This window comes from Malassezia sympodialis, genomic scaffold, assembly GCF_000349305.1.
Source record: "Malassezia sympodialis ATCC 42132 genomic scaffold, msy_sf_5, whole genome shotgun sequence".
NCBI lineage: Eukaryota > Fungi > Basidiomycota > Malasseziomycetes > Malasseziales > Malasseziaceae > Malassezia > Malassezia sympodialis.
Window position 1 is genome coordinate 145,673 of NW_017387803.1, and position 15,582 is coordinate 161,254.

The 15,582-nt window shown below is 50.0% G+C and overlaps 6 protein-coding genes across 6 annotated transcripts; 4 read left to right on the forward strand and 2 right to left on the reverse strand.

Moving 5' to 3' along the window:
* Positions 1-1,190: 1,190 nt before the first annotated feature.
* On the reverse strand, positions 1,191-2,814 carry MSY001_1262 (uncharacterized protein; the record flags this gene model as incomplete). Its single annotated transcript, XM_018886376.1, has 2 exons — positions 1,191-1,274; positions 1,309-2,814. The coding sequence occupies 2 exons, from the start codon at positions 2,812-2,814 to the stop codon at positions 1,191-1,193; spliced, it is 1,590 nt and encodes a 529-aa protein (XP_018739856.1).
* Positions 2,815-3,178: 364 nt separating this feature from the next.
* Positions 3,179-5,902, reverse strand: MSY001_1263 (uncharacterized protein; the record flags this gene model as incomplete). The annotated part of the gene is made up of 1 exon (XM_018886377.1): positions 3,179-5,902. One exon carries the CDS (start codon positions 5,900-5,902, stop codon positions 3,179-3,181), a length of 2,724 nt encoding a protein of 907 aa, XP_018739857.1.
* A 2,342-nt stretch (positions 5,903-8,244) lies between these two features.
* Positions 8,245-9,055, forward strand: MSY001_1264 (uncharacterized protein; the record flags this gene model as incomplete). Its single annotated transcript, XM_018886378.1, has 2 exons — positions 8,245-8,527; positions 8,553-9,055. 2 exons carry the CDS (start codon positions 8,245-8,247, stop codon positions 9,053-9,055), a joined length of 786 nt encoding a protein of 261 aa, XP_018739858.1.
* A 70-nt stretch (positions 9,056-9,125) lies between these two features.
* Positions 9,126-9,528, forward strand: MSY001_1265 (uncharacterized protein; the record flags this gene model as incomplete). The annotated part of the gene is made up of 2 exons (XM_018886379.1): positions 9,126-9,267; positions 9,296-9,528. 2 exons carry the CDS (start codon positions 9,126-9,128, stop codon positions 9,526-9,528), a joined length of 375 nt encoding a protein of 124 aa, XP_018739859.1.
* Positions 9,529-12,593: 3,065 nt separating this feature from the next.
* MSY001_1266 (uncharacterized protein) lies at positions 12,594-13,628 on the forward strand (the record flags this gene model as incomplete). The annotated part of the gene is made up of 1 exon (XM_018886380.1): positions 12,594-13,628. The coding sequence occupies one exon, from the start codon at positions 12,594-12,596 to the stop codon at positions 13,626-13,628; it is 1,035 nt and encodes a 344-aa protein (XP_018739860.1).
* Positions 13,629-13,896: 268 nt separating this feature from the next.
* Positions 13,897-15,370, forward strand: MSY001_1267 (uncharacterized protein; the record flags this gene model as incomplete). Its single annotated transcript, XM_018886381.1, has 2 exons — positions 13,897-14,047; positions 14,073-15,370. 2 exons carry the CDS (start codon positions 13,897-13,899, stop codon positions 15,368-15,370), a joined length of 1,449 nt encoding a protein of 482 aa, XP_018739861.1.
* Positions 15,371-15,582: the final 212 nt, after the last annotated feature.

Consider the following 15,582-nt stretch of genomic DNA (forward strand, 5'->3'; position numbering starts at 1 on the left):
GTCGCTACGTTCGCATGTGACACAGCTGGCGCCTTTTGGTGGCTCTTGTTGCGAAAGCGAATAAGAAAATCGGATGTAACGCAGAGTACCTCTAGGAACTCTTCTCCTGTACCGCCATGCCCGACGTTAGGCCTTGCTCTATCGCCTCTCTCATCCACTGAATTTGAGTCCCGTGTACCTGTTCAAAATCCGTCACCCCAACTTCCATTATACCAAAGAGTACCAGATCATGGTACGGCGAATCTCAGCCATGAACAGAATGCTTCATCGACCGATGCACTCTCCTTATTGGCGCCTGTCGCTGCGCCACAAGGCGACCCCTTCGCTCCATCATCCACTGTAAGACAGCCCTTTCTACCAGCAAAGTCAGGTCTTCGTGAAAAACAGCTGAGTATGTCGCAATCCACTCCTATGCTCCATCGGATGTCCTCCGTCTCTAGTCGCGCATCCACCACAGAGCATATCGGTCATCCCATGTTAAGGTCATACAGTCGCCGACTTTCGTCGCGTAGCTTGGAATCATTTCCCCTGACATCTAGTGGTCACCTACGTCGGCAAGTCAGCAGCATTTCCAGCCACATGACAAGAAGGCGCCGCGGTTCAGAATCTACTGTAATAAAACATCGTCTTCCTATCTCACGTCCCAGAACGACCAACCAATCTCTGTCTCACACTCCAACTTCACGAGTTGGCTGCGAGCGACCTGTTTCTCTTGATGAACAGGCCCTTTACGATATACATCAACAGCTCAACTCATTTAGCCTCTCGCGTGCGTCGACACCACCTAATGGCACTTCTCTTGCATTTATGCGAGGCAGCCGGTCTGCATTTGGCTTTAACATGCGACCTATTCCATCACCGGAACCAAGGACCCGTCTACCTTTGCCACACAAAGACCAGCGAGTGGATGCAGCGAGCCTCCAGAAGATCAAAAAGTCTTTCCTTTCAAGTGATGATGATGACTGGATCGATGAAGACGAGTTCTTAGGAGGTCTTGGTCAACTGGGGTCTCTTGCGGCAGAGGTACCTTTGCATCAGACTCGTCGAGGCTCACCTTGTCCCCCACGTATGCAGCTTCCACGATCCGCTTCGAACGATAAGAAAACATCTACGTTTGAGAATACCAAGTCTATGAGGCAAAAAATGCAACGCGACTTGCAGACACCCTTGATAGAAGAAGACGAAGAACTTTAACCATAGACACGAAGCACCACGGCTAGCAATAGTACCGCCAAGAAAAGCTTTTTGCGACATACGATCCGCAGCAGAGCCGTCTTTCGTGTCAACAAAAACAAGTTAGGTACGTACCCTATTGATCGGTTGATCAATGTTTGTGTTCGACTTGGTCGGCTCAAGGGGACGACTGAGTTTGGCGTGATCAGAAAGCACTAATTGGAAGAACTTGTTTTTGGCATTAGAGTACGGGGGGTAACGCATTGCCATGATCTTCTCCACAAGAGAGCCAAGAATGCCACCTGCTGGGGCGATAACGACAGAACGCTTGTGAGAAAAGCATTCGAAGCTGTTTTGACCATGGTAATCACCAAAACCTGCAGGTCCTGTCCCACCGAATGGCAACGCATCAATTGCAAAGTGAATGAGCATGTCTCCACGGACGACGCCACCAGAGCGAGTGTACCTCATTATATAGTCACACACAGCCTTGTTCTCAGAAAACATATACAGCGCAAGTGGTTGGTCGCGCGCATTCACAAAGTCAACAGCTTCACGAATACTGTCAACAGGTATAATAGGAAGAACAGGACCAAAGATCTCTTCACTCATCGTCGAGTCATTCGCATGTACATTCTTGAAGACTGTGATAGGCATGAAACGTGTTTCTTCATCTGCCTCATCGACCCCGCCAAGAACCAATTCCGCCGTAGACGAGGTCACAAGATTGTAGATGCGTTTCCAGTGATTTACATTTACGATCCTGCCAATATCTTTCCCATTAACAAGCGCCTCCTTCCCGAATTGGCGCTGCGCCTTTTGCAGTTCAGCGACAAATCTATCTTGAATTTTGCGGTCAATGAGAATATAATCCGGAGCGATGCAAGTTTGACCTGCATTGAAGGACTTGGCCCATAGGATTCGATGTGCTGCAATGCTCAGATTGGCCGTATCGTCAATAATAACGGGGGATTTGCCGCCCAATTCAAGCGTGACCGGGCACAGGAATTTCGCAGCTTTCTCGGCAACAATACGACCAACACGGCCATTGCCTGTATAGAAAATGTGTTCCCATCGCTCTTCTAAAAGTGCCTGGGCTTGCGAAATTCCACCATTGATCACAGCGGTAGTTTCAAGATCCATATATTTGGGCCACAAATCTGCAATCAGCTGGGCCGTATGCGGCGAGATTTCCGAGGGCTTCAGTACAGCGGTGTTACCGGCCGCAATGGCACCAATCATCGGACTCAGTTGCACAGTAATTGGGTAGTTCCAAGCTCCCAGAACTAAAACAGTGCCTTTAGGATCCTTGCGAACATAGGTGGAATGAAGCATGAAGGGCAAGCCTGGCCAAACATTTTCATCCTTGGCCCATTTTTTAAGGCTTTTGATCGACTTTAAGCAGTCGTTCTTAAAAGTGATGATTTCTCCAAACGAAGTCTCCATATTCGGTCGACCCAAATCTTTATAGATGGCATCAACAAAGGCTTGCTGGTTATCGTGAACAAGGAAATACAACTGTTTTAGCTGTTTCTTGCGATAATCCAAGCATCTTGTCTTACCAGTTAAGAAAGAGGCCCTAAGCTTCTCTACTATAACTGGGACCATTTCTGGAGAGGTTACCTTCACAATTGACTCCATGTTGGAACGTGAACGAGCAAGGCAGACAACCGAACGACTGTTGCCCCATGCATTTAAATGACACGTGAAAGCCGGCCACTATGGGGTGGAGGTGTGCCGGTGAACATTGAAAGCTGTTCCTATTCAATTATCTGTTCAGACTGAATAGGTCCGAATGGCCTAATTGAATGCAAAAAATGAAATACCTACAATCTTAACGTAGTAGTCCATCAATTCATTGATCGTAGTCAATCGCGATGCAGAACCCATGTACGTTTTTTAAATTATGACACTGTTCATTTTTCAATAGGACACACAATTTATAAATATGCCATTCCATTAAACATTAAGCTCTACATTACTGCAATAGGGAGGGAAGGTATATCTAGTCGAGAGGCTCGTCAAGCTCATCTTCGTCCATATCCACCTCGTCGTCATCCAAACTTCCCACGGCTTCGTGATTTGGTTGAACAGTGAGCGCGTTACGATACTTGTCGAATGTAACGTGAATCTCCGGGTCATCGTTGTGGATCTGACCACGAAGCAAGAGAATACTCAGAGGGTTAAGAAGCTGGTCCTGAATGGCGCGACCAAGAGGACGAGCACCCATAGTAGGCGAGTAACCCATGCTGCCGAGCCAGTTCTTCGCATCCTCGTCCACCAACAGCTTGCACTGACGTCCATTCTCGACGAGTCGCTTTTGGACTTCCTTAAGGCGGATATCCACAATATGGCGAACGTTAGTTCGAGAAAGCTTGCGGAATGTGACAATGCTGTCAATGCGGTTGATAAACTCAGGTGGGAAGTGACTTGAAATAGCGGATTGGACGAGCTGGCGAATCTCTGGAGTAATATCTTCCTCTTCAGAATCGTTAATATAGCTAGAACCCAAGTTGCTTGTCATGATAATAATAGTGTTGCGGAAAGACACAAGACGACCTTGACTGTCCTGGAGACGGCCTTCATCCAGCACTTGAAGGAAGAGCTGTACAAACTCGCGCGCTGCTTTCTCGATCTCGTCGATGAGTACGATCGAGAAAGGACGACGACGAACAGCCTCCGTCAAAACACCACCTTCATCATGACCAACATAGCCTGGCGGTGCACCAATTAGACGCGAAATACTGTGCTTCTCCGAATATTCACTTGCATCAATGCGAACCATCGCATCTGGGTCATCGAACATGTATGATGCCAAGGTCTTGCTCATAAGCGTCTTACCTGTGCCAGACGGACCACAGAATAGGAAACTTGCGATAGGCCGGTTCTGATTAGAAAGTCCACTTCGAGACAGGCGAATAGCTTGCGCCACTGCTTTCACAGCATCCTCCTGACCCACAACCTCCTTCTGAAGAATGCGCTCCAGCTTCAACAGCTTTATGCGCTCGCTCTCCATCATCTTGGACACAGGGATACCAGTCCAGCGACTCACAATTGCGGCGATGTTCTCGCTTGTGACCGTATTAGCAGTGTTCGTCTTGCCTTCAGCCTCGTCTTTACGAGCTTGCTCCTGAAGCTGTTCCGCGCGCTTCTCAAGATCGGGAATTGCGTAGTACATTAAGTCAGATGCAGTCTGAAGATCATAACGACGCTCTGCATCACTCGCCTTTGCACGAAGCTCCTCAATCTTGCGACGGACATTGTTCAGCTCGTCACCCTTAGCACGCTGTGCTTCGAATTCTGCCTTAAGAGGAGCCAGCTCGTCATCAAGATGAGCTAATTCGCGCTTTGTTTCCTCGAGTCGCTCCTTGCTCTGAGGGTCCTTCTCGCGCTCCAGTGCTGTCATCGCAATCTCCAAACGGACCTTACGGCGCTCCAGCGTATCAATAGCCTCAGGTACGGTCTCCCTCGACACCGTGACATCTGCACAGCTCTCGTCAACCAAGTCGATAGCAGAGTCAGGAAGCTTGCGCGCAGTCAGGTAACGCTTAGCCAGTTGGGCGGCAGACACAAGGGCACTGTCCAAAATGCGCACACCATGATGAACCTCGTACTTTTCACGAAGACCACGAAGGATTGCGATTGTATCTTCCACAGTCGGTTCTTCGACGATAACTTGCTGGAATCGTCGTTCAAGGGCGGCATCCTTCTCAATACTCTGACGGTATTCGTTTAAAGTCGTGGCACCGATACAACGCAACTTGCCACGTGCCAGCATCGGCTTTAGCAAGTTAGCAGCATCCATACCGCTGTCACCGCCCTTGCCGGCCATAATAAGGTGCATTTCATCGATAAAAAGAATGCAGGGTGTGCCATCATTAGTCATTTTCTCGATATCGCTGAGGACAGACTTGACACGTTCTTCATATTCACCTTTGTACTTGGCACCTGCCATCAATGCACCCATATCCAACGAAAGAATTTTGCCGAGAAGATTGGGAGGAACATCACGATCCACCACACGCTGAGCAAGGCCTTCGACCACAGCCGTCTTACCGACACCAGGGCTACCGATTAGGACGGCATTGTTCTTTGTGCGGCGGGACAAAACGCGAACCACTCGTCGAATCTCGTTGTCACGTCCAATCACTGGGTCTAATTTCCCTTCCGCTGCAAGGCTTGTCAAGTCAACACAGTACTTTGACAACGCATCATAGCCCGCTTCAGCTGTCTTGGAATCAATATGGCGACCACCGCGGGCCTGATTAAGTGCATTCTTCATCAGCTCCGGGTTGGCCAAACCACATTCCTTCAGCATAGCAGCAGTATTAGAATCATCGAGAAGGGCCAAGAGGATATGATCTTGAGCAATAAAGGAGTCTCGCTGAGTTGTCTTATATTGTTGGGCAGCTTTTAGCACCTTGTTGGCGGCTCCCGTAAGACTAACGTCGTCTGGAGCAGGGCTTTGCTGTGGAATCTTGTTCAGTGCCGCACGGAGTTTCGACTCCAAAGCTGGCACACTCACTCCTGTCTTATCGCAGATACTCTTGAAAAGAGATTGGGAGTCTTTGTTTGTACTCTGAACTCCAGTTGAATTGTTGGTATCATCTTCAAGCAGTGCAAGCGCAATATGCGCTGGTGATAGTTGTGCGTGTGCATAATCCTTTGCCAGCTGGAAGGCAGCAGCCAAAGAATTTTGAGCACGATCTGTAAACTCAAATCCAGACATTTGGTGGTGGCGCCACTGGAGATGGTTCTTCTATTTATATATTTTGGAGTCGGAATTAAGTCCGTGCGAGTGATTCTAGGCCTTTCGGGGTACCCCGCGTGCCGTCTCGATTTTTCCACGTGACATGCGACACCGAACCTGCGCGCGTGTTCTAAGTGGATCTACATGAATGCACAGCTGCTGAGTGAGTGGGGCGTAATGTATCGGTCTAACCGAAGACCCTTTTGCTCGAGATACACCTGAGATCATCGAAGGGACTCTAGATAATGCTTATGCAAGCTGTCTAGCGTTCAATGCTGGTCTTGGACTGTTTGCAGGTAACTACTTGGCTGTAGGTCGCACCGATGGTTGGGTCTCTATATATGATCTTGAGACCCGCACCATACTTAGGTGGTTCAATGCTCACCTGAAATCTGTCTCTTCTGTTAGGTTTGTACGTTTTACTTACACCAGCTGGTCACCATTAAGTCGCTATCTTGCATCAGCTTCTTCAGACTGGAATGTCAACATTTGGGATTTGGGTAATGGTCCTGCCCGATGTGTTCGCACTCTCCGCTGGGATGGCCCAGCTATACTGGCGTTTTTTTCTCCTATAACAAGCAGAAGTCTCTTGGTGGTCTTAGAAAGCCGCGAGCTCTATGTTGTTACGTTCCCTGAGTTTGATGAAACTAAAGAACCATCATCGACGCCAATTCGGATTCGCCTCGAAGCCAATGAGCCTATTAATACAGCTTGTTTCACACCTGATGGTGCCTGGATTATTGCAGGTACAAGCAAGGGCAGTCTATCAGTGTTTAATGCAAATACGGGCATCCAAGCCACTAAATTGAACCAGGTAGCCTCGTCGGCGATTCGGCAACTTTCCTTTGACCTTCACGGACGAAATCTAGTGGCAAATTTGAACGATAGATCCGTTCGCACTTTTTCAGTGGTGAATACAGAGTCTGGAATCCCCCCTGAGTTTGTTGCAAGACACAAATTTCAAGATTTGATTGGCCGTACCCCTTGGAGTGGTGTGGCATTTAGCAGCGATTCAGAATATGTGATGGGCGGCGCTGCTCAAAGTACCGCTCACAATGTCTATATCTGGGACAGAGACGCGGGTGTTCTCGTTAAAATTTTGGAGGGTCCCAAAGAACCATTAATCAGCGCTCATTGGCATCCCTCACGACCCCAAATTGCGTCGATCGCGTCTTCGGGCGATGTTTACCTCTGGTCTACTTTAGCCACAGAGATTTGGAGCGCTTATGCTCCTGGGTTCGAGGAACTCGAGCGAAATGTTGAATATGAAGAGCGAGAAGATGAGTTCGACTTGGATCATCTCGAAGATACGGATCGTCAACAGCAGGATGAAGCGCAAAATGTAAACGTATTTGAAAATGGTCCAGTGCCAGAGACATCCCTCCCTAAACCGCTTGAGCCAATACAAGTACGATTGACACACTCAACATTGGCACCCATTCTTTCGGCGACAGAGCCAGCCACAAGAAATATGTTTGTCGATGATGACAACCAAGTGGGTTTTTTCATACCACCATTATTAGAGGAGTATGTCGATGAGAAGGAATAGCTACCCATTTTGTACGCCTATAATGACACATTTCAGTCATACACTGCCAGGTTACAAAAATAGACTTACCATGTACAATACCATGCCAAAATGTCCACCATAAGATAAACGCTAGGATATTCTCCTGCAAGCCCTGGAAAATGACCCACTGGGTAATTCGCATCGCCCTCATCAATGGCGGAACGGGTTGCCGCAACTTTTCAGCTGTCGAGGGCACAAGCTTTTCTAGAGAGGTGGTAAGTAAGGGTGCTGGATAAAGGGAGAAGTATTCTTCGGGATTTCCATGCGCATTTATGAAAACGAGGACAAGGTTAACGAACATCACGGAAAGAAAGAAGAACAGGAACCCGTCCAAGTTCTGAAGCCCTAAGACACCAGCAATTGATCCAGCAATTGACAATGTCAGCGAGCGAAACCTGATGTAAATTTTGTGCCACTCACGCATATGCTTGAGAAATATTGAAGCCGACATGCTCGGCATCAAAGGCCTGGTCCCAAACCGTCGTGCTCATCGTCGAAGAGGGCCTAACCGCGGCCGTCTAACCTCCACTAGCGCAACACCCGAATCAACGTGGCACGTGACAGACCTACTCCTCCTGATGGCCAGTGCTTCAAGCCGTCCCCGAATGAGTGTTGTAACGCTCGAGGAGTTCCTAGAAGTACGTTAGCGAATATCAGGTCTGACATCAGATTCTCAATGAGGAACAGTATGTTTTTTTTTGGGCTGATTGAAGACACCTTGACCTAGCTAAGTTAAGGAATTACGCAAGACATGGTGTGCATCCTCAAGTTCGCGGTGTACGTTCTAATGTCAAGCTCTAACAGAAAGGAGGTATGGCTCTATTTGCTCGGAGTTCTTTCTGCGGACAAAAGTAAGTATGACAACATAACATTAGGTCAGGAAATGACAGCAGTTCGCAGCAAGTTCCTGGAATACGAAAGCGTAAGCAAACGCATACCTCTGCTCGAGAAACAAATTCGGACAGAAGTTCTGTGGTATTTTAGGCAAAGGATGAGTTCTCATTCGTTAAAGATCCGGAGAGATGCTACTTCAGGTTGGTTTGGATCACTTATATTCAGCATTCCGCAACTCGCGTAATACCTCGACAAACGAGAGTGCGGGTATTACTGATACGACAGATTCAGTACATGGGCAAATGCAGGACATGGATACCTTAGAAATCCCCCGCATTCTACCCTCTACTCAATATGGACTAGCGACTATGCGGTTTAATCCAAGTGTGAATGACTCAGAAGTTATTGATGGTCAACGAAAAATGGCTCAGAGTGTCGAAAACGTTATGTGTGCCTACCTAAATCGCCATCTTGTTTCTTCAAGAAAGAAAGATGTTCCTGGTTCATATGCTTATGCTGCAAAGCAAGCTTCGATCAAATCCCAGGCCGCGGCTGAATATCCATGGGGGCCAAATACGGCTTCTACCATGGCCGCCAATGAGACAATAAACTTGGCCGAATTTCATCCATCTCTTGTATATTTATGCGCTCCATTTGCACAGTGTGTGCGAGCCGAAGCAGGCATGTATTTTGCCTTTGAAAGGCTGATGTCGATGATTGGTATGTGATGTTAATCTCTGACTTACGGTAGAAGAGTACAATAACTCTCATCCACTACCACAGCGCGTTTCTCTTTTTATGACACTATTTCGAACATCTCTCCCAGAATTGCATGCCTACTTCGAGACGGAAGAAGTGGATGTACTCGCTGTAGCCACTAGCTGGCTGCAACATTTACTTGCTCGTGAGATGCAGATGGATGACCTCATGCGATTGTGGGGTATGTAATACACTGTCTTACCCTGGAGATACCTATTTTGCCGTGCCAGACTTGCTCGACTTGCATCTTTATGTTTGCTTGGCCATTCTTATGAACTGCAAAGATGCGCTCGAGGATCTTGATCGTTCTGAAACTATGAGCATGCTATGTTCGCTTCCTTCCCTGGATGTAGATCGTGTAAGTGACCTAGCGCTAACCCAGATCATTAGCGACGCTGTCAATATCCGCCTTAGCCTTGAGCATGATGGCCTGTATGAGTAGTTCGTAAGTGGCAGACTAGTGTTACTTTCGCTTATATAAACTTGTGCTACTACCGATCACAGTCGCGTATTGTCCATCACGATGGAGCCAAGTCCTTCGCGGACGACATCGCCACGCGGGGTGCGCGGGCCACGAGCGCCACCAGAGCGCAAATTACCCCGTTCTTTTGGATCTGTTTCAGATATTGGGCGCGTAGCTCGAATGAACGCGTCATCAACTCCCCCTGCGGCTCCTGACACGTCAACGTCGTTTCAAACAGACTCTGATATTGAATCTAGCAACCTTGAACTTCCTGATAACCTTCGAGAACTTCGACTCCATGCTTTGGAGAGAAATAATAATCCAATTTCTGATCAAACGACTTCTCACCCGGAAAATCCCGCCACGGACACGTTTGAAACTAGTTCGGATCCTGGTGCCCCTTCTGCGCTTGAGGACCACACAAACCTGACTTCGCCACGACCATTACCTGCACTTTCTATCGCTCTACCTCTTCCTGGATTGCGCCCAAATCGCCGTAATGCTCCTGTTGCCTCACCGCGACGTTCCGTCACTGAACCTATGCCCCCCCATGGAACTGGCATTAACGGTGATGACGAACATGAGGAAAGAGAAAACGGCGATACTCTGTCCCCTTTACCACCTACCCAGTTAGCTTCCGAGAGCAGAGGAGCCGAGGACGAGGCAGAAGCCGATGCTAATACCCAACCTGATGCTAGGCCTGCGGATCATGCCACTTTACCAGAGACCCATATTCGCGAAGCTCCAGCCCAAGGCCCACCTATCAATGATACATCCACCATAACACCATCAAGGCCAAGCGCCATTGACCGTGCTGAGGCCCAACTTACCATGGGACCCTCTCGCCTTCCCTCTACGTCTCCTGCCGCGCAGCGCAGTCGCCGCCGTGAAAGCCGCAGGCGTTCCTCAATACTTCAATCCAATCGCCGCGACCCTGTCCTTGCTGCTCTGTCGTCCCAAACTGGAGCAGGTCCTGGAACTTTGCTTCCTAGTCTCTATGGCTATTTTTCGAACGAGCCGGCCCCATCTTCTCTGCGACCAGCAGCGGTTGCATACGGCGCCAATGTCCATGGATCTTTCGCTACAGTTCAAGGCGAGGGAGCAATAAGTACGAGCAGTGGCGGCATGGGCCGTATGAATCCTGGCCTAACTGAAAGGATTCTTGCGAGTGGTCCAAGCGTGTCCAATCTGCAGCCTACTGATGCGAAGGTAATGTTCTCTCCTGGTTCTGAGTCTCGCATTCAATCTGCGCTTGTGCAGGAGACGCAAATTCAACCTGGCTCTGTATCGTTCCCTGCCGGCACTATTTCTGACTTGGGACCCAGGGCACCTGAGGTACGCAATGCGCATGTATCGCAAAAGTTCGAGCAGAATTCACTCTTGTCATTGTCCTGGATGATCGAAGATGTCCGTCTACTTCATGAAGAAATTACTATGGGCTCCAAGTCTTCTTCTGGAGGACATAAGAGCGAGGCTTGGAACCTTCAACCCTTATTCGGGGATGAGCGATGGCGTATTGAGCTTGTGCGCCAACGCAAAACCGACTTACCAACGTCACCTACGCCCCAAAGACGGGCATCATTGCACCAGAAGGATTATATCTTAACGCTCAAGATGACCTACCTGGAATTGATGGGCCTTTCTTTCACAGCTGCCTTGCCTACCCATGTCATGGTTGGACTTCGACCAGCACAGCGAGCCGTGAAACAATCGCAACTCGTCACACACGAGTTTTTATGGCGAGACTTTTTCTCGTTCACCTTTGAGCGCAATAATGATACGCTCGTTTTTGACCGTTTTCCTAATCTCGCGCAGCTGATGGCAGATGCGCACGTACGCGAATACAATGCGGTGGATTTGGTTGTCCAGGTTGGGACGGGGCCATCAGTACTGCCAGCCAAAGATGTGCATTCGAACAAGGAGCAAGGCGAAATGCGTATGCCTTTCCAAACTCCAGGACTTGTGGGTTTGCCGCCCAGCCTATTGCAAGCGCTCTCTGCGCTGGTAGATGATGCCAATACGGGTGACCTTATGATTACTGTGAGCGAAAAGGGCCTTGAACAGCATCCCTCCCAGGAGTTGGCCGAGAGCGTGGGTCTCACCCACTTTATCCAGGCGTGGCCGGCGGGCATGCCGATGCCTTTCTCTGAGGATGGACAACTTCCCCCTGTGTTTGTCCGTGATCGTGTTTTGTGGGCGCACTCATCTATTTTGCGGGAACGCAGTGAAGTCTTTGCAGCTATGATTGAATCCAACTTCAGCGAGGGCACCCTTCATGACACGCATGTTCATACTGGGCGATCTAAGGATGCCTGGCGCCGGCCCTATCGTATGCTGCGTATACCTGGGGCAGATTTCGTGACAATGTATTGGCTTTTGCGGTATCTGTACACGGATCAAGTCGAACTGCTTAACACGGAGGATATTCAGGCTGTTTCTTTGGACGACGCATGGATCCTTGGTATTGAATCCAAGTCGGCGCGTCCCGACTGGAAGTGGCGCAGCGTTGAGGGTCTGGATGAGTGGGACGTTGATGCATGCTATCCGATGCGCCAAGCCTCCAAACCTATTCTTTCTGAGGGCTACATGAGCAGGGACGAGACCCGTGACGCTGCGCGACGTGTGAACGAATTCAAACCGCCCAATCTTTCGGACCCCCATCCTCATCCGCCGATGCTCCCTGTGCCGCCAGCCTCCCCTCTCTCACTCTATCGCCTGGCACACAGGTACCATGTCACGAAACTATGTGACCTTATAACGTCACACATTATTTCTCTACTAACACCTCACAATGCCATCAACTACCTGCTCTTGACAGCTCTATTTGAGCAACTGCAGCAGGCCATTCAAAACTATATTTCTCATCACTGGCAAGAAGTATCGAGGTCTGAAGAATTTGAATACTGCTGTGATCAGGTATCCATGGGTGAATGGGGACCGCAAGCAGGCCGTGCGCTGGCGTCCTTAATGCGCAAAGTAAGTCATGTCTCGTAGCTCCGCAGAGCACGCGCACCTCCACGTGCTCCTCCCGTGTTTCCACCACCATGGGAAAGCTGCTAAACGCACTAGCCTCTACGAGCTCTGTGTCATTTGTGCTCTTGACACTTGCTTCTGCGCGCTCTCAAAAGGCGCGCTATTACCTCAACACGTTCTTGTACATGCTGAGTGTCAGCGTATGCAGCTCGCTAGGCGTCGTGTATGCCCTTTGTCTTAGCCTTATTCCTGGCAAGCGTTTCAACACAAACTATCTCGTGGCACGCTCTTTCTATGCTATTGCTGGTACACTTATCGGATACAAAATTTCGCTCGAGGGTGCTGAGCACCTTCAGAACCGCCCGTCGATTATGCTGGGCAACCACCAGTCAATGTTAGATATCTTGTACTTGGGTCGCGTCTTCCCGCCAGGCTCTGTTATCATGGCCAAGAAGGAGCTCAAGTTTGCCCCGCTTCTCGGTCAGTTCATGATGCTTAGTGGCACTGCATTCATTGACAGGAAAAGCCGCTCCAGCGCCATCAAGACCATGGCCCAGACCGGCCAGCACATGCGCGAAAACAAGCTGGCCTTATTTATATTCCCGGAGGGCACGCGGTCGCATATGGCGACACCTGGCCTGCTGCCGCTAAAGAAGGGCGCCTTCCATCTGGCCATTCAGACACAGCTTCCCATCATCCCAATTGTGTGCGAGAACTACCATCGTATGTTCGACTCGAAGACACGCTTCGACGGCGGCGAGCTGCGTGTGGCTGTGCTTCCGCCTGTCGAAACCAAGGGCCTCACCGACAACGATGTCGACCAACTTCTTGAGACGGTAGAGAAGCAGATGAAAGACCGCCTCATCCGCTTTGACCAGGATCTGGATCGCCGTGACACATACTTGGCGGCACATCCATCGAGCAAGCCTGCCCCGCCGAGAGTGTATGGCCTTGCGGGCTTGGCCGCGCGCCTCATCGGCTCAGGCAAGGCTCGCTCGCATATCCGTCACCTGGAAAATATTTCGAATGAACAGAAAAGCCCTCTTGGACAAAACCATCCGAGCGATTATGGCCTCGTGCCGGCCTCCCAGGGGTCAGTGCAGTAGTAATTCGAGCTTACATGTCAATAGTGGGAAATAATGGTGGAGTCTTGCGTGCCGTTGTCCTCCGCCCGCTCGCATCGCACTATGCTGACACAGTGGCTTGCGTGCCTCACTGTGTTCTGCGCAAGTGTGTGCGCATTGCACATTCGGGGTGTTAGCCCGCAAGGTAAGTAGGCTCGAATACTCATCCGCAGACCAGCATTTGTACAAGCCAGTTGTAAAGGATGGAGTATCTATGTTTCGATGTCTACGCACGGAGAAATGGATACCCATGAGTGCCGTCAACGACGACTACTGCGACTGTCCTGATGGTACAGATGAACCTGGTACTTCTGCATGCCCCAACGGTGTTTATTACTGTGAGAACAAGGGCTTCGTTCCAGGCGTAATCCGCAGCTCTCGCGTCAATGATGGTGTCTGTGGTACGTGAAGGCAACTAACTGAAAGATCCCGAGTGCTGCGACGGCTCTGACGAGACAGATGGCAAGGTGGTATGCCCCAATGTGTGCACCGCGAAAGCGACCGAAGCGGATAGAAAGCGCAAAGCGCAGCTGAAAATACACAGTAACGGCGCTCGTATCCGCGCCAGCTACATTGAAACGGCCAAGAAAGAGCAGGCAGTGCACAAAAAGAAGTTGGATGAACTACTTCGTGACATGGCTTTAGCTCAGAAACGGGCTGATGATTTGAAACGGGCACTAGAGAAGGAGGAACTGAGCGACCAGGAGGTGCGGGAAATGCAGATGCAGAGCCGTACGTATATTCCGCTAATCCCAGCGCTCTACAAGCAGATTGAGCAACGGCACGAAATGATTCGCACTCTCTCGCGTGCCTTGGACAATGCTGTGGATGAGCTCCGTGCCGTGGCCCGCATCGCCGAAGGCGCAGAGACCAAAGAATCCAAGGACGCTTTGGAACTGTGGCTGGGCGAGACGGAAGAGGGAGAACAAATCACACTCGATGCCAAGCTGGACGATATCCGTGACTGGGCTCCTTCCTCGTCGGACATTGAAAACATGGCCAATATGAACATTCTCGAGATGCTCGATGGAGAGCCAAGCGGTGCGGTGTCTGAAGAGACAAGGCCTGGTCTGCGGCACATTCCTTCTTACCTACCTGAGAATCTGGTGCCTATGTATGAACAGCTGATCTCATGGGTCCTCCATACCTTAGTACACCTCGATGTTTTGTCGCCTGTACAAGTGCATGGAAGGGCATCCAAGGTTTTGGATACGGCGCGTGCTGCTTATGACGAAAGTGTTTCCGAAGTTGAAAAGATTAACAACGAGGTCGTGACTCATAAAAATTCACTCAAGGATGATCCCGAGAGGTATGGACGGGACAGTGAGTTCAGGGCGCTAGAGGGTACATGTATGACCAAGGACACGGGTGCCTATACCTACGAACTTTGCTTTGGCGGCAAGTCGACACAGATCTCCAACAATGATGGATACCGCTTTGATCTGGGTCGCTTCTCACGCTTTGATGTGAACGCCGAGTTTGACATGACGGACGATCGGCACTATCTGTCGATGCAGTACGAGCACGGTCAAGGGTGCTGGAATGGCCCTGCACGCTCTACACGCGTGACACTGGAGTGCGGTGAGACCAACGAATTGGTCAGGGTCTTGGAAGCTGAGAAGTGCACGTATACTATGCACGCCAAAACACCCGCGGTCTGTTTCCCTTTCAGGACAGAGACTGATCTGGCGGACGAGGCGCGCATTGACCACGAAGAGCTCTAAGTCCTACTGCATCCGCATGGGCTGGTCTGGTTCTATATAGTCACTGTATGAGTCGATTTTGCTTACATGCATGGGTGCTGCTTCTCCTCTGTCTCATGCCTGAGCCGTTCGGCCACGCTATTTGGCAGTTGCGCGGAAAAGCCCCGCAGAAAGGACGTCGTGTACCAATGAGCGATGTTCCCGCCCAGAGCACTCAGCTCTTTCGCCTGGTG